At 46.9% G+C, this 22,255-nt stretch overlaps 1 protein-coding gene across 1 annotated transcript; it reads right to left on the bottom strand.

Annotated features, from left to right (window-relative positions):
- Nucleotides 1–15,198: 15,198 nt before the first annotated feature.
- On the bottom strand, nt 15,199–22,152 carry cbln1 (cerebellin 1 precursor). The gene is made up of 3 exons (XM_088939051.1): nt 21,374–22,152; nt 20,293–20,412; nt 15,199–16,198 (listed from the first exon to the last, which is right to left on the bottom strand). The coding sequence occupies exons 1-3, from the start codon at nt 21,623–21,625 to the stop codon at nt 16,001–16,003; spliced, it is 570 nt and encodes a 189-aa protein (XP_088795177.1). The 5' UTR covers nt 21,626–22,152; the 3' UTR covers nt 15,199–16,000.
- Nucleotides 22,153–22,255: the final 103 nt, after the last annotated feature.

Here is a 22,255-nt window from a genome sequence, read left to right as displayed (position 1 = left end):
TTTCTTTCAGACGCTACTCCCAGAACAGGTAAACAAACCAAAAACCTTTCTGCTCGCGTTTACTCACAACGCAGTACGAGAGACAAGTGGAACATTATCACCGAAGGCAGAAACTACAGCTGAAGTTTCCGGTCTCGAACGGTTAGTTTGGGCTCCTCCAAGCCTTGGCCACTGTCCCCAAAAAAACCTCAGAGCAAATTCTTTCACGAGAACACCTTGAAATTCAATAGCATAGGTACACAAACGCAGTCTCCCAGGTGATTTCCCCACTGCTGCGGCAGGATTAGTCGGAAACCAGGTAAACAGCAACTGAAAAAAGTAATAATTACAGGCCTGGCAGGTCGAGAGACTATTGTCTACACTGTTCTACAAGTAGAACATTGTGCTTCCTCGGCAGCAGTCTCCTGTGAGTTTCCTCAGTTTATGTGTACCTGCATATATTAAGTGTTAAAATGTAACGCCTCAAGGACTCAGGCTGGAGGAAGAAAATATCCGTCTTCATAAGGTAAACTGCTGTGCTTTCCTTTCCAATACTCAATTATTCCACCAACTTAGACCATCCTATTTGTTCAAGTCCTACCAAGAACCACTTTCAGCTGCCCAGATCTAGAGTTTAGTTAGGAGGGGGCAGGAATTTCAGATCAACAAGATTCTGCGGTCAGTCATCAAGGACAGGACGTAGACCACTGGGATGCCCTGAACCAAGCTCAATTTAGCTCAGGACTCACAACGGCCACTTTAGCGTGTTGATTTCTTGGTTCAACCTGAATTCATTGCATTTCACCCAGGTATCCACCAGGGAGAAAGCATAAGACTGAAACTAATTTAAATCAACAAATATACTTATTTCATTCCAGGAGAATAAGGGAAGTCTTGGAAATGGCAAGGACTCCAGGGGTTTCTGTGCTCAAGATGCAAAGATATGAGCACTGTATTAATTGAGCTGCTTAGAAAGGGGAATAGCGGGGAGAAGAGCTCATTAAAAATTATTAAAAACAACCAGTCAAGCGCAGCTGATGCATGTCCAAACACTCCAAGTAAATAAAAGGAGAAAACCCAGCTTTTCGGAAATGTTCTGCGCACTTCGACAGATCCCGTGCATTGGGCGCTCGTAAAAAGAATTTCGCGACGCCACCAGGGGAACGGAGAAAGGAGGAAGTGTGGGGGAGGGCAGCACAGGGCTCGCTGGTGTGGAAACTTGTCACGCTGTCACGTGTTCTTCATTAGCAGCAAACAACGCGCAAGCTGCCGATAGCCCCCCGGCCCCCCATCCCGACAACCAAGACACTCCACTATTGCACAGCTCCGTGCTCCTGCCGAAACTCCTGACGCGCTCTTCATGCACGATTGCTGTCTGTGCTCATTACACTGCAAATCTTTCATGTAGGACCGCTGCTGCTCCCAGGGAGCTGCATGGATCTGCATCAGGAGCTCAAGCTGGAGCAGCAACAGGCGGCAGACTCCGCGCCTTAATTGGTTACGTCTTCCAATTCCTAAATATCAGCTGCTTCCTGGGCATTATGATGGGTCAGAATCCGTGCTCGGAGCCTTCAATCAGAGGCAGAAGGCTGGGAGCACCAATCGCCCCGTCAGCCCATCCTTCCTGGGTGCAGCCCCTGGATGGCGCTGTGTTGGTTGAGCTGCACGAGGGTCTCACTGCCCCTCATCGCCTTCCTGCGGGAGAGGCAGCAGTGGAAGTCCCAGCTGTTGCACTTAACATTCGGACCGTGGCAGCATGCCAAATCCAATGCCAAGTGTGTTAAAAAAAAAACAATCGGACTGGTCTGAAATTGCCACGGCATTTTACCAGAGGGCAAAGCCTGAGTGGATATTCACATTCATTTAATCGGACAAGCAATGTTAATGCATAGCTAGTAGTGTTATAACTTGCACGAGATAGTGAACATCCAATCAGGGGCTCTTAAACCCCTGCCCCCCCCCACGTTCTTCACAAAATCTATGTCTGTCTCCAGCCCCTGCAGCGTCTGTGCGGAGATCACACAAACGTCTGCGTTTAGACCTCACCGACGAGCTAAGAAACATGAGCCTCCTTTGTACCTGAGCGATCCCACTGGGCAGGGTTTATTAATCCTAACAGCTGGACTAATTTTAAGTTAATTGTCAGAAAACGGCTCCGTGGCTGAGAGTGTGGGTTTCAGCTTTACCCCGTCAGCCCCACAGGACCACTTACCAGTATCAGCAAAGCAATTAAGCACAGTTTCCAGCGCAATGCCAGAGGCGCAGTGCCTGCCGTCAGAGAAGGAGATCTCAGCACAATTATTCTCTACTGGTTACGAAAAAACCAGGAAGCGGGTCCTGCCTTCATTTCTGATCCAGCTCTGCACTGATTAAAAGTCTATCGGGCTTCCAGTCAAGACAGAAAACTCGAAACAATTAAACTCCCCATTAATAACAAGTCTATGTGTTCTTGACACTGTGCTTTGCATCTCCCAGGAGGACTCGGGGGGGGGGGGGGGGGGGGAATTACAACATGCTCCTGTTCTCAAATTTCACATCTTCTTTGTTTCAGTTGAGCAGAAATTACCTCTGGCCAGTCTGACAAGGGGTCATTCAAATCCAATAGCAATAGGTCCGTCCAGCAAAGGACAAAGCTGCTGATGTGGTGAAGCAGACAGGCGACCCGCTGGCTCCGTCTGAGCCCCCACCCTGCCTTTCACAAGAACTGCTGAGGCTGGTACTATTGGTCTTGGAAGGCAGGGCAGTACCGCAGGTGGGAGGAGACGGGTAAGAATGTTTTAGTCAACCCAGTGGGAACCTTTCTTGTTAGACCAGGCCTCTATCATCAGGCTAATTTTCTACTCCCAACTTTGTATTTTACAAAATACAAAAAGCTTGAGGGGGTTAGTTCTCGGGAATTTTTCAGATTCAGCTGCGCAACGTACTCCTGTGCTGAAGTGGAGCTCACCCATTGAGCCGCGGAGCTGCGCAGGGTTTCTGAGCACTGGCACTGGGAGAGGAGGTGGTTCATTCAGCTGTGCGGTAAGAATAACCTGATGCACACTGCACACTCTCCACATAGGAGTACCCATTCACAGCCCTGTCTAACCCACTCATCCTACCTGGACTGGCTGTCTGCAATGTGGGCGTGAGAGTCTTGTCTGAGACATTGGTTAATGTGCCATAACCCAGAATCCTCATCCATGCCTCCACAGCAAGACCTGGACCCACTGGGTTTCATGCATAACAAATGAATAGCACCAACAGACCTGAATTTAAAAATGGCATTTTAAATTGATGGTGCTGACCGCCTGATAGAAAGCAGGCCATTGTGTGCTTCAAAGTCAGTCAATAATCCCTGAAAACAATGCCCCCCCCCCCCCACTGCAGAGTTGCCAGTTATTGGGCAGCATATAAGGAAAAATAAAAAAAAAAAAAAAAAAAAACGTTAAGTCTTTTGTGCTTGTAGGTTCCAGACCTTCAAACATCAACAAATCAAACTCAAAAACAAAAAGCAGATTTTCTCTCAGCAAATGACAAAGAGGAGCATTGTTACATTTTGCACTGGCACTTGCAGAAACAAAAGGTCATGCTAACATGTGATTCAGTAAAGATTAAGGGAGAAAACATAACGTCCATGTTTCCTAAGCCAAACACCTTGTGAAAGGCGAGGCAGCTTATTTCCAACAGAATGGCAAACTTTTTTTTTCTTCGAAGAACAGTCACAGGGGTATGTTTTCCGTTTCCCCCTGTTGAACGTAGTGCACTGGCTGAAGCAGCGCGATGGCAGCCCACGTGCCACAGTGCTTACGAACCGGGCAGGCAGCTCCCAGAGAACGCAGAGCCGCACATGTTGCGCCAGTGGCCAAACTCGTCAGGGCCACATGCCTCTTGTCAGCAGATACTTTCAAACAATTCCACGCTCAAGCCCACTCCACTCCTCTCCTTTTAATCCCCGGGCTCGCATCAATACGCTTACCTTGAGAAAACGCACAAAGGATACAGCTCACAATGGCGAGCAATGAGAGGGAGACGAGAAAAAAAAACCTCCCACATGCGGCTTTTTTTCCCTTTTCTGAAAGGTTATTAAATGTCAGATGACAAGGTTTCATCTTCTTCAATTGCATTTTTTTTTCCAATCTCCCCCTTCCCACCTCCCTCCGCCTACCAAAGGTGACCGGGGAAGGGTCAGGGTGCTCATGCGACAGTACAGCAGGGCGGGCTGGTGAGGTATTTCGACAATCCACGTCCGAGGCGAGGGAACGGATGCAGCCTGCTCCGGTCTCCTGCTCCCAGCCTGCTCTCTGGCTTCCCGGACCGGTGCGGTCTGCGCACCAGCTTGTCCCATGCTGCCCCAGGTGCCCCCACCTTATCTCCTGAACCTGGTGTTTGCGCCCACAGAGCAGTCACAAGGAGCAGGCTGCCCTCTCCTCCAGAAGGCCGTCTGAGCCTTTGATGGACTGGTGTCCTAACAACAGTGTCCTAACACTGTCGCGCAGACCGAGCACTTCCTAAATGCCCCTCGGAAACACAGCTCCCTCTCTCCCTCAGCCAGCACTGAAGGAAATACAGAAAGACCCAGAGCACATTAAAGACACTGCAACACCTGGCAGACATTTACTGTAGAACAGTGTCTGGAATTCCCTGGCATCGTTCAAGAAACAGCTGGATGAGATCTTTACGTGAATTATCCACCAACAACCAGATGAGCTAGATGGAAGAATGGCCTCCTCTCATTTGTAACTTACCATGTTCATAGAACTTTTACTACCTCATGACTGGCTTCACTGCCCGCTATCAGCTCTATTTAAAACAAACACAGTGAGCAGAGCCACCCCATCACCTGTCGAACACAAAGAGCTCAGGGAGCAGCCCTCAGCTAGCCTGACTGGCGGGGTCTGAGTCCGCACCTGAGACTCCACTTTCTTTACGTTTTCTGTTTCTCCCTAATTGCCCCCCTCCCGCCAGCTCCAGCTCTATATAATTACTCTGAGGGAAGAAATATCACAACTATTTGCATAGCTATAAGTCATACAATTGTCTCCTGCATTCCTCCATTTCCTATTTACTTCCATCCATATTTTATGACTTATAGATTTGCAAGCCTTTAAAACAGTGACATATTAGTATGTAGTGACAGCTTTATGGGCACTAAAGAGCTGTAGTACACAGGCACTGAGAGCTCAGGCCATAAATGTAATATTCTAATGGTCTCTCTTTTTTTTTTACTAAAGTCAAAATTCTCCTATACATCCCAATTACCACAGCACTCAAGCCACAAAATCGGTTTCTAAAACATCACTGCCCTCCCCTCCGTGCTTGTCGTCAGTACAAACCCCAGTTTTAGCCAGCGCAAGCAATATGACAGCAGATTTTCCAGAGCAGTTAGAAATCCAATGCCAAGCTCGGCTGCACAATCAGACATGTTCTTTGTTACCAATCACACCCAGCTCCAGCCCCGATGGTGACAGATATCCTATTTTTATCCTTGAATGTCTGGCACCTGTACAAGCTGTTAAAATAGAAATAGAGCAAAAGAACTAGGGTTAAGGTTTACATCAGGGTGGCCTGTAGCTTCGCAGTGTGGTATTAAACAACTTGATTGATCAATGATTTTCCTTCACAAACTATGCGTGCTGCTCAAATCAAAGCTGTCACTGATCGGAAGTCCAGGTTGAGTGGGCAACAAGAGACGCAGCTCATCTCGGAGACAATGAGGAATGACATCAGGTAAAAAAACACTGCAGAGAAACGCAGTATACATATATACATATTTATGGTTTTTCTAGTTATGATTGGCTGAATTCTTGTCCTTGTCCAAATGTGTGTGAAAAGTTTTTTACAGGAATTCTTCATTTACAAGAATATTTGCGCAATAAAACTCAAAGCCAGAAAAGGGTGTTCAACCCTGCTCATCAGACTTCAGGGGAAAGGAAAGGAAGCAAGCCACTGCATCCGTCTTTACAGTTTCAGGTAACAATCCCTCGTCCTGTGTCTGTAAGCCCATCAGCTGAGCACAGCACAGTGGGCATAGGCTAAAGAGCGCTGTCACATCTGCTGGCAAGGCTGGGATTAGGGTCTGGCCTTGTTGCTTGATGTTTCATCCCAGCTCCCCAGCTAGAGGAGAGGTGCACTGCAGCCACATGAACCTCCAGTCTGCTATAAAAACTATGTTGATGCCACCCGGTCAGGATTATAAACAAGAACACATGCTGGGTTACAGTTGTTGAATGTCAGCATGTAAAAACTATATACAAAAGTGTGACAAAAACAGTGAAATGACAAACGTAAGCAAGCACAATGATTCAAAATGGAAATGCACTTTGACACATGACTAAGAGAGTCAGCGAACGAGTGCCGTCAGTGGTGATGACCAGAGGTCATCTGACGGGCTGGTTAGCTTTACAGTTCTAGGTAAAGAGAACCTTAATTTCAAGGCTAACAACTCATACCTGTCCACATTGTTAGGAAAGGCCGGTGTTGTGTGTTGTGTGGGTGAGTTGCGCAGCAGAAATGGAGGACGAGCAGAGCGGTGTAGGGGGAAATGATAGACAGATGGAGAACTGGGATAGGGAGGATATAAAGGAGGAGATGTAGAGCTAGAAGCTCTTTGGTCAGTCAGTGCTGCAACAGACAAACAAGAAACTATGCAGATGCAGTCCTTCAGAGCCAGAGTCCTGAGATCTTGTTATATATCATGCTGTGAGTGAGTAAGGCCTTCTTGGGAGCAGGATGAAACCAGTGAGAAGACTAACAGGAGATTCCCAGCAAACAAAAGCCGCATGTATTGATTAAGCAGATACCACAGGTCAGCAGTTTCCCCAGGAAGAAAAGGCTGAACTGACTCACACGTGGTGTTAATGGTGGGATAAAGTAGATAAAGAATGAAGAATACTTCCAAAAGACAGAGAAAGATATTGATCCCAGTGAAAGAAGCCCATAGACCAGATTAGTTACTCATCCTGTGAAGGAAGCTCTGCATTCAGGGGAATGGCCAAAGACTCCTGTTCCGCACCAGGAAGAAGCCATAGTCACACACTTCTAGAAGACAACTTGGAACAAATGTCAATGTTAACTAAAACGGCAATTCAATTTTTGAATGAGGTGGAAGAAACCCCAAAGACCATAGACAGCCCAGGAAAACAAGGCTGAACAAGCCAGAACATATGATAGTTCATATGATTTGCACGTGGTGTCCCGTCTGTGAGGTAGGAGGTTGACAGAACCCTACAATTGGGAAAACACTGGCAGGCCGGGCTCCGATTCCTGCTGGAGCACAAGCAAGCAGGGCAGCCGACATCAAAAGTCGACGACGCAGAGCCCAGAATGTGCACGGACACTTCCTGTATCGCAGGGACTTGGTCAATTATCTGTTTATATGATTCTGCCAATAATTCTACATCTCATTCATTGTCAGCTATTTTTGACTGTTGTACTACAAAGCTTTTTTCTCCATGTAGCTGTTCCGATGTAAAACTACACGAGCGTCTTTGGAAAAGACAACTGTTCCGTTGCTCATAATGACTGTCAAGTGGTCTCAGCAACATCTTTGATTTTACTTACGTTTTCTCGAGAATTTTAATTCATTACAATTCCCACAGTCTGCAGCTTGTTCTCCTGAGGGATAGCATGGTTCTCCTGCTCACGGCGACAGCTGTTCTCATGTTGGCAGTTGCTGAAACGCAACAGCGAAAGACCTGTTTCTAGCCTTGAGGGTTTTTCATGTCTGAAGGGGCTCTCCGGTCTTAGGGCATGAGGCAAGTGGCTGCCCTAAGGAGCTACAAGAGAGCCGAGCCTTGCAGCTCACAGGTACAGTAAAATAATTACTCTTAATAAAACAAATAGGAGAGGCTCCATCCCCAACCCAGACAACTTAAACCACGTTGCACGGTACATCTTCACCCCCGGCGTGCACCGCCTCTGGATGAAATCTGCTGGCTAAACGTCATCATTCACTCCCATATTGCAGCCATGTGGCAAGACCCTTTTCATCTGTGACTTTCTTCCTGTCTTAAGCAGCTGAGTAACTGAAGAAACAGGGCTGGGCTGTGTTCCCTCGTTCTTGAGTCCCAAATGGTTAAACACATGCCACCTCAAGGGTAGTGCCACACAGCCCTATGGCGCATGTTCATCCCCGTCGACATGCACGTGACTCAGCCGAGCCTTGTTCTTGAGCAGTGCTGACAAACCACCTCGCTCAAAGGGTTAATATCGCCCCACCTGGCACTGAACCCACAGCCTCACACTCGTGAGCCCTGAGCTCTGAGCCCAGACCATCGCTCCACACTGCAGCAGAGCAGTTATAAGTGCAGGTAATGGTACCCTTTTCTGTGTTGATGTTTTCTGGAGCCTAGGAAATGTATTTGAATCCCTTTGTCTTTGCCTTGTCAGTGCATAAACCACACAGTCAGTTTCAGTTTCATCGTTGTCTTGAATTAAGGCCCTACCCGATCTTCCCACTCCACTTGAAAAAAGAAATCCCTTTTTAAATACCAAGTTCTGTGGCGGTGATGAGTCCTGCTGCAATGCCGGCCTCTCGGAATCTTCTCTTTCAGTGAGGGACGCCAGTGACGTTTCTATTGTCACGGAATCAAAGCTGTGGGCGGTGGGTCGGGGGCTGATAAATCAATAAGCAATAGCAGGAGGCGGTACTGCTCCTCCTACTTTTAGTCAATTTAGAGTGTCACGACAAATTAAACACTCACTCGATCATATGGAGGCACCCTCTTCAAAACTATTACAGCTCGCCAAACAGCCTCCGTCACATTAGACTACTCACCTCGTCCGGAGTGGAGAGACGCTTTCGTAGTTTTATAAAACACCAGGCTATAGAAGCTTCTCGGCTGGAGCCACGGCAAACGGATCCGACGAGTTAAACAGCCTTGTAATGAATGAAAGGGAAAATCTCGTTTTGATTTAGCTCATTAAACGAGAAAAGAGATTTTAGCCGCGTGGGACTCAGTCCATTAACGGCGTCTGGAAAGGATGAAGTTCCTCTGTGAGCTGGATCAATGTGCAATTATTGGGTTGCAAAGCAGCACGGACACAGAACAGGGGAGAGACCGAGGCCAGAGGTCCCCAATAAAATAATTACAGCAAAATTAAGCACCAGATCGAGTGGGGGGTAATGACGATAAATAAAACCTGTAACCCCAGCGAGAGAGCGGGACAATTGCCTTCGACCAGGAACCGTCCCTGACGACACCGAAAAAGTCAGAATTCACGCCCCACACTCGCCCACAAATAAACCTATGCTATCCTAATTTAATTTCAAAAGCAATCTTATAATTACTCCCCTCTCGCCCGAGCGTCGCAGTAACGTAAACATCCCTCATCCGGCAATTAAAATTCAATCTGCGACGCCTGGTCTCCTTCCTTCTGTAATTGCTTCACTCCTTCTCTCTCGCTCTTTTGCTACGTAGCTTTGAGGAATTATCGCAGTTAACTTCGCTCCTAATTGCTTGTCACCATACTCCAAATGCGAAGAGCTGTTTTCTATAAATAATCCCGTTTACAAACTGTCGGGTGCCGCGACAAGAGGTGTCTTTATTGAGCTTGTTTGGAAACTAATTTTGTGTAAAATTGGTTATAATACTGGCAGTGAGGAAGCGGCTGTGTTTGCCGTACTGGGTCGGGGAGATGAGAGGAGTTCTCAGGCACTTGGATTTAACAGTTTACTTTTAGCACCGACTGTGTCACACGCCAGGCCTCAGCGCGAAAACGTGGAAAACTCGAATGCTTAAAAACCTTCGCACCAACTACACTATTTGGGTAATAAAAGGCCATACAGTAAAAACTAGAAAAAATTGAAACCTTGAATTAATATTTTTTTTCATGTATTTAAAGCCCATGACTGGGCTTAACACGGCCACTACTTGCGAAGGCCGAGATGAAGTCGAGACCTCCACCTTACGCCCAGAATCAATGACCGGACAAGCAGAGATCCACGTTCTCTCTGTCTTGGTTTGCCTGCATCGAACTTCTGGACGGCCACGACGTGGTTCAAATCATTATTGAATCATATTTTTAAAGCGGAAAAAAACATATAGACATTCCAAATAATTTATAGCGAACCACGACGGATTCTGCAGAACCTACAATTGATGTTAAGGTTATAAAAAAAACTCAACAAAAAGGAAAAAAATGCTCTCTCTACACGGACCAGTTGGAGGAAACTCGGCCCTCTGACTCGTTTGCCAGCTACAGATCTGTAGTTGAAGAGCCACGTTTTATTTTGTATCCATTGCAAATCTGTAGATGTCTAATTGATTCTGCTACTATAGGTCAGCAATGTGCATTAATGGCTACTTATAATAAATAGGATTTAATCTAATAGGATTATTAAAAGCTACTTATAGTACTACCCAATAATAGAGACTACATCCTACATTTAGAACACGGCGCACCTGGAGAAAACTTGATTTTATTGCGCGTTATTACGCCATTCGTTGGAAATCTGGACAAACTACATTAATTCTAAACGACATTTTAAAGAAACGTCTCTTAAAATGTGAAATTTAAATATATATCTTTGAGTTACAGACCAGAATATTCTTATGTGAATATTAATGTGTTACTTGCACAGAACCCAGTGTATCGAAGAGACCAATAGCCTGAACAATTAGGAGGCTCGTTTAAATAAAGAAGTCTTCATCACTATCTAAATTACAAACCAAGATTTCCTTTCCCCCAACAGAAGTGTCCTTCTTCTAATTACAGCCTATCTCAAGCGACATTTTGACAGTATGATATCCCGTTAATACACGTTATACCCCTGCGCTAACACCTGCAGCTCTGTGTCGGGGAAGAAGCGATAATACAGTACATCACGGACAGAAACCCTCATCTAGAAAGCAAAAAAAAAGTTAAAATTGGTATTACGCTTATCAGCTGCATTTATTGCACATATACAGTAATAAGTCCCTTTCGTTTTTTTTTTAAGTTCCTAAAATCTATTTTTCTTTCTAAATACATTCATCCCGGGAAGGTGTGTTTTGTCTGCACATCCATTTGCACAGGGAAATGACGAAAGCTGTTCAGTGCTCAGTCATTACAAACGATGGGTTTTAATTATTCTGTTGTACTGAGCAAAGATCTCTGTGATATTTACACGCGGTTCTACATTCTGGATTAGAAACGCCTGTTTGTTAATCAGATCGCGGTCCTACTATTCTCTAAATTAGTTGCCCGTGTTCCATGGTACCTGGGACAAAATAATGAACCCTTTCTGTAGGGAGACAATAGTACCCCCAAAATACATTCTGAGGGTTCACCGATTTCTTCACCGTGTACTAAGGACAACACTACTGCGTTTTTACCTCCATACACGGTACAATATTGATAAAACCGTGCACGAAAAACATTAACTTAAATGTTGCTGCCTTTATATTTTCATTCTTCGGTAAAGAATAAAGGTTTCGTTCGGTGTATTTTTATCAGTACGAACTGCAGTTCGTTGGTCAAGGGTGGGGTTTTATTTCAATGTTTTCGTTATTTGCCGGTTTACTTCATTATCTGTGTGACCGCACTCGCTCTAATCATTTTCCCACAGCAATATCTCTGTTGTTCAACGCGAGTATCGACGAAATCAAGTTCGCGCTTTTCTGTGTAAATCTGCTCAAAACTGCCTCCCTCCAGCGTCGCCAGAGACTCGGCCATATTCCCACGGTCTTCATGATCTCTGCACAACAAACGCCTAAAATGCCCACGATTATATAAAAGTCTCTTCAACAGATAAAAAGCACAAGATCAGGTCTATATGAACATGCTGATGTCGCGGTGGTGCGGTTTCCAGGACAGCCTATGGTAAGACTAGACTATCATATTTTATTTTTTGCAGCCATACTGTACGTGTTACCACGCTAAAGTCTACGCTACCTTGGGGAACGGAGGTTCATCCCGCCTCACTGCAATGGCGTCGTGTCCAGGAATGTTGTTATAATCGTCGACGGATCAAATTAATTCTATAAAATACTCCAGAGGTAAAATGTCCCCGATTACCCATCTTAAAGGGACCCCAACTACAGGGGTGCCGCATCTGCCGTCTCGTGGCCGTGCATAATTAACTTGATCTAAAACAGTTTTAAATACCACTTTTAGCAAAGAAGCAGCTTGATTCGGTCGTTTATATCCCACCAGTACCGCAACTTACAAAATTATGAATAAGTCGGACTTTTTCAAGTCGGCGGAGAGCACGTTTCAGTTCCAGCAACAGTACCGCGCTCCCACTGGCCTGTAGCACCTGAGGTCTTTACTCTAGGCCTGAAGAGTTCGCATGCGGGGTGCAGTCTAGACTGCCTTCTCAATCGAACAATACGGTCTCAGCAGTCGGTTAATATTCTGCGGTACAGCAGGGCTATAGAAGTCTCCCCCAGGTGTGGAAAGTGTCTGAGTTTGGGGGTTCATGCTCTGTGCATTTCGAGACGTGTCCCTGTAGGTCATGAAGCTTTGCTGTTTCCACTATACAGAGATACTTCACGCTCAGCTCCTGGCGACGCACCCAGAACCTTCAGCTGCTTGAATCCGCCAAGTTGCTAGAGCGCCATTACCTCAAGCGGCGCCTCCAAACTGGTCCGGATCATGTGACCCTCCGCGCTGCATCCTGGGAGGCTGGGCTGAGGCTGTCAGCGCTGCACCTGGTTGTAGGTCCAGCTCCTGGCTTTGCTTACAGTTCCGTTCAGTGGTTTTGCCCGATCTTACAGAATTTCCCCTCCGCGTCTGTCAAACGAGTCAAGGGAATTTAAGGGCAAGTGGGATCTCAGACCTCACCGTGCGTGAAAGACGCTCTCGTCTGAAGCCCCTTCTTCCCGAAACAAACTCGCTGTCCCCCGGACGGGGGAGATCAAAATAAAGCGGAATTAGTTGTGATTGGGGAGATGAAAGTAGAATAACAAACGCATTGAGCTCGTCTTTTTTTTAGGGCGTCCATTGCTGGCCAGAAACGGCACATCCGTACTTTAAACAGAGTAAGGGAGAGTGCCCCCCTTGCACTGCATTCAGAAACTCTGGGAATGCGCCCCTGAGCGCTCTGCTTGACCGCACCTCAGCTGGACAGTCCACAGCCCCGGGACGCGCTGGCACCCAGGGAGCCTCGCCTGACGTGCGCTGACGCAACAAGAACGAAAAAAAAAAGTCGCGATTCGACTCGGCATCAGCAAAACGATCTCCGCCGTGCGGGCACTGCAGGTCCTGTCGGGCCACGCAGGGCCCCGGCGCTGCAGACCCGCGGGGCCTGCGCCGAGCCTCTCCTCCCCGCCTCGCTGGCCCCTCGGCTCCCGCCACTGCCGCGCCCGCAGACGGCTGAGGGGGACAGGGGCGTTCGCGAGGAGGGTCTCTGCGGGGCGGCTGCACGTCCAGACATCCGCGGGGCCGCGGCGCCCAGAACGGGGAGATGAGACACACGTCCCGCCTGTCAGGGCAGCGGCCGCACCTGAGCGCTGCCCGTGTCGTGTATCGTCGCTTTATCAGCGCTGTTATCCGCGGCGTGAACACTGGCAACAGTGCTAGTCTTGTAAGGGGAGTGAAAGTTCCCATCGGAGTGTAACTCCTACATTTTCCTCCTCCTGGTTTTGTTGAGATATAAAACCACCCAGTATTTTAAAGAGGCCGTGCCGGAGAAGCAGTGTTTGTACAACATTAAGACGCCGCAGACGTCTGTCAGTGGGGCTGCACTAGACTGGCAAGGTGATGAGCTAGCACTGCAAGCCCCAGCTACTTGGTATCAGTTCATATGTCTCCAATTGCATCCCCTTCGGATCAGGTGTTTGTGTCCCCAAAGGAGGCTCTTCTGTGATCTTTACCTGTTGGCTCGGTTGCTTATGACACAAAGACCTGTTTTGTTTCTAATGAGGTTGGGGAGTCCTCAGCGTGAGAGAAGGTGGTTCCGCCTTCGTTTGACATTCGTCGGCAAAACTCGTCCACCCCAAAGCCCCAGAGGCACGATGGGACACAGGCAGGAAGAACATGTTATAGACATGTAGAAGCTGCAGTCATGAACTCAGCCTCAAGCCCCCCCCCCCCCCAAAAGAAAAGCATTTTACTCCTGCTACCAGTTTCAGACCTGTACACTTACATCTTTATTAGAAATAAATCGTCACTGCCCCTGTTCATTGTAGCTGCTACACTTGTAGCTCATAGTCTTGTAACTAAAAAACACAGTGTTTCTGATGCTGTGATGCTGCTTCCATTACTGTTCAAAGCCCTGGGCAGTGCCTTCCACTCTCCGCAGTCATAGCTGTCCGCTTCTTTAATGGGGATTATTACAAAGTTTTCCTTTACAAGAAATTACCCTAGTGCTTAAACCACAAGTACAGATGACTGTGCTGTTACACAGGCTTTTCTTCACCTTAAAATCAAGTTCAATGGTACCTGTATAAAACTGCTTAAATTCACACCTACGCTTGCTGAAATTGATCATTATTAATATTTCACCTCTCCTAAGTCAGTTGTTTTTCTTTCGCCAGATGTTTAGCTGAGGCTGCAGGAAAACCACTCCAGTTTTGTTTTTGCTGCTGTCAGAATACTGTCGCCCAGAGGTTATAATTTCACTTTATTCAATTTAGCCTTTTTATTTTTAGAAGCCAAAGACCTTGGATTGACCCCAAGCTGCAAGACTGTAAAAAAAATAAATAAAGATTTTTAAGCTCCGTCCCCAATCAGCGATAAACAAGCCCCACTGTAACCATTTGCACCTTGAAAAGAAATCATTACACAGAATCCCCTCCTGTGTTATTAAACTATTACTGGGAGAGAAAAAGAAACGAAAAGGGGGAAAAAAGTCTTTGAATAAACAATGTAGCTTTGCTTATTATGCGAGTATTAATTTTCCCCTCTGGAGCTAATTAAATTCTTCAGTGCTGCAATATAAGCTTGAGAAGCCCCTGATCACAGTGCTTCCTCACTAGAATAGCTTTGGCTAGCAATCACAAGGCCAAGGCATTCACTGGGAACAGCAACAGAGCTGCAGACGCTGTACGGCAGTGAGGCTTGCAAGACTGGCAGAAAACAGGTAAAGCAATTTCGATGTTCAACAGTAAGTAATGCTTCCCAGGCTGAAGTACATTGCTGTCACAAAATCCAGTCATTGCAGCGGCCTGTGTTAGCAGGACAGAAGAGTACTCCTGTCGCTGCCGGTCTTGAAAAATGTGCAAAGCCCTGCAGCGTGCAGGAGGAGCGACATCTCTGCTTCTTTTTCACACTGTGCAAACCTGAAAAATGAATCGCGTGGGGAGTCATGTGGTCTGGTTAAGAAAAATAAAAGTACCGTTTAAATTTTATTGACTTAAAGCAAAGAAAAGAGGGAAAAAAAATCCGTTTGAATATTCACACATATTTTACAGTTATAATAAAACTCCATTATCATTTCTGGCATTGAGTTTAGCCACATGTGACTGAAACAAAACAAGAAGCATTAGAACAAATAGCAGCTTGGTATTCCACAACCACTGAGATTACATCGAAATACTGAAATACAGATATTCAACCAGGTTTTGGCTATTAATAGGTTATATTATATATAAACTTTAGGATTTTATAGATTAGTATACAGCAAGAGTTCTCCATATTGTTCCCGACCGTCTCCACACACCACCCGAGAATCCAAAGGAACACCATCATGATGGAGTTAAGAACACAGACAGTACGGCACACACGTGGATCGTGGGGGGAAAGAAAAGGAAAACCACAACGCTTAAGCTGTCTGAGAAAAAAAAAAACTGCAACTGGGACTAGGAAGGGGGAAAGAGTTCCAGCTGGAAAACAAGTTGTAGGTACAGATAAATGTAGCGAAAGGGAGGGAAAAAAAATCACAGGCTCCAAAAATAAAATGTTATATTCGGCTTTTTGATTGCGAATTAAGACTAGAAACATTCCTCAAAGCAGACGCGTACAGGCGCAGATAACGAAAGGCTTGGCCTCTTCCTATGATATTTGAAGGTATAAAAGTTTGCTGTCCAGAGCTCTGCAAAGCCGCTGTGTGTGTGCATCAGAGAGCCGGTGTGTTCCTACCCCTTCGGCTTCCCAGCGTCCCCAGAGTTTTAGTCCTTTACAGGGGGAAGACCAGGAATCCTGAGAACGTGGAGTATTTCCAGCCCCCCATGAGGTTCCCCCTCTCCAGCTTGAGGTATGCCCGGTCACCCTTCTCCATCTGGACAAGCACCCCGTTGCTGGCGGCCTCTCGAGTCACGTCCTGGTCTCCAGCGAAGGCGGAGATAACGGGCCAGCCATTCAGCATCAGGCTCACCTGCGGGGCAAGCAGCATGGGGCAGTGACTCGGGTGCACTCATACACATCCCTGCAGACACCTGCAGACACCCGCAGTCTCCCAGAGACACCTAGAGACACCCGCAGTCACCCACAGTCACCCACAGTCTCCCACAGTCACCCACAGTCTCCCACAGTCTCCCACAGTCACCCATAGACACCCATAGACACCCATAGACACCCACAGTCTCCCGCAGTCTCCCGCAGTCTCCCGCAGTCTCCCAGAGACACCTAGAGACACCCACAGTCACCCACAGTCTCCCACAGTCTCCCAGAGACACCCACAGACATCCACAGTCATCCACAGTCTCCCAGAGACACCCGCAATCACCCGCAGTCTCCCACAGACACCCTGCTGACACCAACAATCGCAGTCACTGACAGTCACCCAGAGAAACACATAGTCACCCCCAGACGCCTGCAGGTGCACAGACTGCCAGGCACTGATGCTTTCAAAGGCATTAAGATAGATACCCAACGAGACCACAGAGCCAGGGAGTGATAGCCAGTCAGGCACAGGGATGAGGGCCAGATATATACAGAACGATCACACATATGCACAGAAACGCACGCTGTTTGGGTGGTGACGCAGGCTGACCCACAAAATGACTTTTTTCAGTACAGTAAAAAGTTGTGTTATAAGAGTATAATAAAATACATTGGTGTCCCCAATGAATAAAACAATCCCTTGTTAAAGACGCTTGTCGTATTTAACAAAATCAATAATTTCAATTTTGTTTCTCAAATTGACATCATGCAATTCATGCTGTTCTGGACAAAATGTTAAAATAAAATCCTGGCTTGGTGAGTGCCCATCTCAAGAGACACATCAATGTGGGGAGAACGAGACACGGGTAAGATTGATTACTGTAGAGAAACAGGTGCTTTGGGTTGTATAAATGTGTCACACAGCAACGAAGACAGAATGCATTTCTTCTGCAAAGTACTGTAGCTGTTTCAGCTTAATACCAGCTGCGCTCTTCTGAAGGACAGCTCCGCTTTCCGGTGTAATTCAGTCAAACAGCGTCTTCAGAGCTAAAGCACACCAGCATGTGGCGTTCATCAAGTACCTCTCTCACCAGGACAGGGCGGGCAGACGCGGAGGACACTGCACTTGTGATTCTTGCTGATTGTTGTGGCGGGTTATTTCTCTTTCTACGGCTCACTAAAAAAAAATACTAATGAGGTATTTGACCTTTTAATGTCGCTTCAGTTGTTTTGTTTGCGATATCAGCCTGGAGAACGAAAAGAAGGTGCATGCCACGATTAAAAAATATTCACGCCTCCTGCAGAACCGCTCCCGACATATTTTCTTTAATTGTTTTTAGAACTGTATCATTCATTAGTAAATCCTGTTCATGAAATAAAAACAGCTTTTGTTCACTTCTGTTGCCTAAGAATGTATATCGCGGAGGGCGTGAGTGCGCGTTACCACACCTTCTCAGAAACGGCCCTGCTTTTCCGCCTATGATGTCAGCATTGATGCCTATTCTTCGAACAGCAGAATCGCAAAAATAAATAATTAAGTGTACTGTACACACCACTGCAGCTATTCCAGGAATACGAGTATTACAGGGAGCAAAATGACACAATTTAAAAGTATCATTAGTGGTTAAAATACAATGGAGTTGTGAAAATGATCGTTCATTTTCTACTGGGTAATGGTCAGAGGTGAGGAAGAGAATTGAGATTCAGGTGGTAGAAGAATTTGCCACAACAGTGACAAAAAGAGACCCTAAGAACACCAGATGTTTTCAGTCCTTCATACATTCCACTACAGGTACTGAGCTGGTATTTTGTGTGAGGCAAGAATTGAACCTGTTCATCATACTTTCTGATTTTCGTCTGCAAAAAAGTGTATAAGCCGTCTGCTCACTGCCCGTTCTTTAGGAGTGAATATTCGCCCCAGGTCAGTCAGTCCAGCAGACCAGCCTGTGGACACGGGCACCGTCCGGCCGCTGAGCTCTTTCCCTGCTCGTGTGGCTGGGCGAAACGGCGAACTGACCGCCATTACAAACGTTAACCGAGACTGAACGCCTTAAACGTAATTACGAAAATCTGCTAATATATTCGAAATATGAACTTTACTTTAGTACCATTTTAGTATGATTGTGTCATGACAACAATGATTGGCTCTGGCCCTCCGTTCCTACGTGCCCCTGTGCCTCCAACTGAAATACATCTTCATGTTGTCGGGACGGCGCGCTCAGCTGTGCAGCGCAAGCTTTGCCAGCAACCAGACATTAGCGATGGTTTAGAATGAGTGAGACACTGAGCCGGACCTGGCAATTAGTCTTTTACCCCGAATGACAACTATTCATGCGCCAGCAGCGCCTGTAATTATACAAACATGAAAGCGTAATGGACGGACGTTCCTTTAGCCTACGCCGTTAATGTATAAGCATCCAATTAGGCCTATTAAGAAAAGCGAAAGCTTCTAATATACGTTTCGGAAGTGATTTGCGCTCCATTGTAATGCTGCAATTAACTTCAATTAGGAATTTAATGTCATATAATTAGATAGTTTCTGTCTAGTCCTCTTTTAAATGAGAAAAGCAGCTCTCCGATGCAAATGGTTCATGATAAAGGCAGAATTTATGAAAAACAATGCACAAGTACTGTAGCTGCCATTGCTATTTTCTTCGGATATTTTAATTTCATAGTAATCTCTTTTGAGTGTGGCTTTCATCGTCTGCTATAAGGCTGGCGTTATTTTCTTGGGCGTTCTCGGGACAGGCGGCGTATGATGTTTGATGCACACTGGATTGCAATACTGTATGTGGTAGTATTCCCCTGTTGAAAATGATCTCTTTCCCGTAACAAGGCATCTTCAAAAGAACCTGTTTTTTTTTTCCTAAATGTGGAGGCAAAACAAATTCGGCCTCTTTGATGCAAACTTTTACCATACGTGTAAAACTTTCCTGACGTGAGTAAAACAGTGAGATTACGAATCTTGCGGGTCGACTGCACGTGTATTTATCTTGTGACGCCAGTCTGCCTAACGTATCTAAAATAGAAATGCTTTCTTTGTGTCTAAAAGGAAGCCATATGTTCGCTGTGATGTGCGATTCCTTCACACGCTCCCTTGTGTGGCTCAGCTCCTGGGGTACATACTGTACATCTCCTCCGCCCAACCCCCAGAAATCCACCACAGCGCCTCTTCGTCCTGACAAGGCGATCAACGAGTTTTTGCTACAGTTACACGACACGGGAGATACAGTATTGGGAAAAAAAAACTGATATTGTAGCGAGGGAACGCCAATACCCAAATAAACTACGACATAGATCTTACTAAATGTAAATCATGTCGTTAAAGATTTTTACAAGATTAATGCTCCCTTTATTGGGGTGTTTAGTGCATTAATAGACTATCCCTAAAGTGAATATACAGAAAATACCTACGATATGATAATATATGCGAAAATATTTTAAGAACGAACAGAACCCTTCATTTCAGTTACCAGCCGATGAAAGTCGTCCTTTTAGTGCGCTGAACGACGTGTTAAAAGAGCAGTTTCGCTCGCTTATATTGAATGGACCATGAAAGATGTATATAGTGATGTGGTACGCGGGTTAAAAGCACGACTGAAAAGTACTTGTTTTTCTGCAGGAACGTGCTGTTCAGAGCCGAGTTACGAGCGGTTTGGCGACGGCGCTGTCCGTGGTGCTGACAGCACCTTCTCTCCCTCCCGGCGCTGAAGAGAGCGCGCCTCTCTCCTCTTTCAACAGCGCGAAACTGCTAGCTGGTGCACACCAATTAACTTATCATTGTTATCGGGTCCACTTCCGCTAATTCTGTTTCAGACTCGATCACAGTTCACTCTATAGTCGAGGAATAGTGCATAACACAAAAGTCACAACCCCGAGGGCATTAACCGTTATGCAATTCTGGGGGGGGGGGGGGGAACTTTTCTGACATTATGGGATGTGTCTTTTTATTGGCAACAAACTGTAGCACATGCCATCAGCGCACAACCGAAAGAGGCGTCAGGATTGTGCATATACCAGTCCTCGCAGGACCCCCTGGTCCGCATGTTAATGATTAAAAACGAGAACGATCGGAAAGCCTCTGACCTGGATCGTCTGTCTGTTGTACACTTTCACCACATGGAAATTGAAACTGTAAATTCCCTTTCGTGGAGCGATGAAATTGCTTCTGTCCGCGTCGAAATTACTCCCAATGTTCACAAGCACCTGGAAAGACAGCAGGGGAGAGAGCGAACGCGGTCAAGTCAGGCTAAAGTAGTCGCGGTTCACTGGTGACGAGGCACCGATTCTGACAAAATACCTTCTGTGAAACGAACGCTCTTTCAAATGAAAATGAAGATAAAAAGGCGGTGAACTTCTGTTGACAAAGGGCTTCTGTGTTCTCTTTACAGATCCTTACACCTGGAGAGGCTCGGGAGCCGAAACTGATTTTTCCTTCTTTCTGCTCTCCAGCTTAATCCACCTCTACCCGTTGTCTGTTACAGTAGGTGCCTAACCTGGCTTGTGTCCCTCTGCATGACATCTTCGAGCACGTTTGTTAATATCTCGCTAAAAGAATGAAACTCTCTTCAATTCTTTTTCGCGTCACCCCCTTCCCATCCCCCGGGGGAATCTGCAGAATTAATTTAACAGAAGCACGAAAATAACCCAGTTAAGAGGTAGTTTATGATCTCAGAACCGGTCGGACAGCGCCATTAAATATAATCGAAAGCGATACTGTAGTAATTAACCTTTCACCGTCTCCGTTTGAAGCCCGGACCCGCGCGAAATAAGACATCGCTTTATCGCGTCGGCAAGCCTGGGTCTCGCAGGAAAACAGTGCTGTTACTATTAATAACAGCCACGAACGTGGAAAATATTCCTCATTTCTTTCTGTGATTTTCCAGTCGCTTGTTGTCTTCGCTCATTCTCTATTTTTTTTTAAAAAAACGAACCCCTGAATTCAAGAAAACTTTCTTGCTTTCCAAACGTCTCGAATGCCCGAATAAGGACCAGAGCCGTGGCCAGCGGGGACCGGTCATTCCCAGAGCCACCTGTCCGCAACGATGCCCACTGCTCCAGCCTCTCCCCTCCGCGGGCGCCAGGGGCCGCGCTGTGCGCCCCCGGGCCCCCGCGGGTGTCGGCGGAGACGCCTCGCTCCCGCCCTGCCCGGCTCCCCGAGAGTTACCTGATCGAAGTAGATGACCATGGTGCGGTTGCTCATCTCCGAGGGCTCGTGGTTGGTGTTTCTGACCGCGGAGAAAGCCACCTTGGCGCTCCCGGACCGCACGGATATTCCCAGCGCCGTCCCCGTCGGGTCCGAAGTGGGGTTCGAGTCGCAGACTACCAGGCACTTCCCTTCCAGCACAATAGGTTCCGTCTCGTTCTGGCCGCAGACGAGTCCAGTCAGCCACACGGCACTCACTACAAGCACCAACATGACGGCAACTTCAGTCAGCGCCTGGAATGCAGCTCAATTTCCCACTAGACTGCACTTAGTTTTCTTTTCAATGGGCTCCCCAGATCTTTATATCCAATCCAGATTTTGAGAGGTACTTTTTGCTTTCCGGCGTTTCTCGTTTGTCTGTTACGGGATGCTATCTCCTCCTTACCCAGGAGAGCGGGGTGGGGGGGGGATACCTCGGATTATGCTTTTTCTTCTTCTTCTCTTCTTTGAGAGCGTCCTTTTCACCCCTTTCACTCCCTCGTTTTTCTGCGGCTGGCTCGGCTTCCTCGACTGGCGCTCCCCCGCCTTCTTCTCTCGCTCTAAGGCTGGCTCGAATTAGCCATGGAGTGCAGAACGCGGCCTTTGTCAAGTTGAAACACAGTTGAATACATAGCGCAGTGTCCGTTCGCTGCCGCTCTGAATTATTGATATGTGAGATATTGGAACAGAAACACAAAGGCTCCGTCAGCGGTGCTCCCGCCTTCTCGTTTCCAGCAGAACCCCCCTGCCGGGTCCCAATCACGGCTCAGAGCCGCTGCAGGTTTCCAATCGCGTCCCGGCCCGCCCCCTCCCACGTGACTGGGGCTGTTCTTATACGCGTGCTCCAGGTGGACACCGGTCCGG

The sequence above is a fragment of the Atractosteus spatula genome, chromosome 21, assembly GCF_055471065.1.
Source record: "Atractosteus spatula isolate fAtrSpa1 chromosome 21, fAtrSpa1.hap1, whole genome shotgun sequence".
In the NCBI taxonomy this organism is placed as follows: Eukaryota; Metazoa; Chordata; class Actinopteri; order Semionotiformes; family Lepisosteidae; genus Atractosteus; species Atractosteus spatula.
The sequence above is the reverse complement of the archived record's forward strand: the minus strand, read 5'-3'. Positions and strand labels throughout refer to the sequence as shown.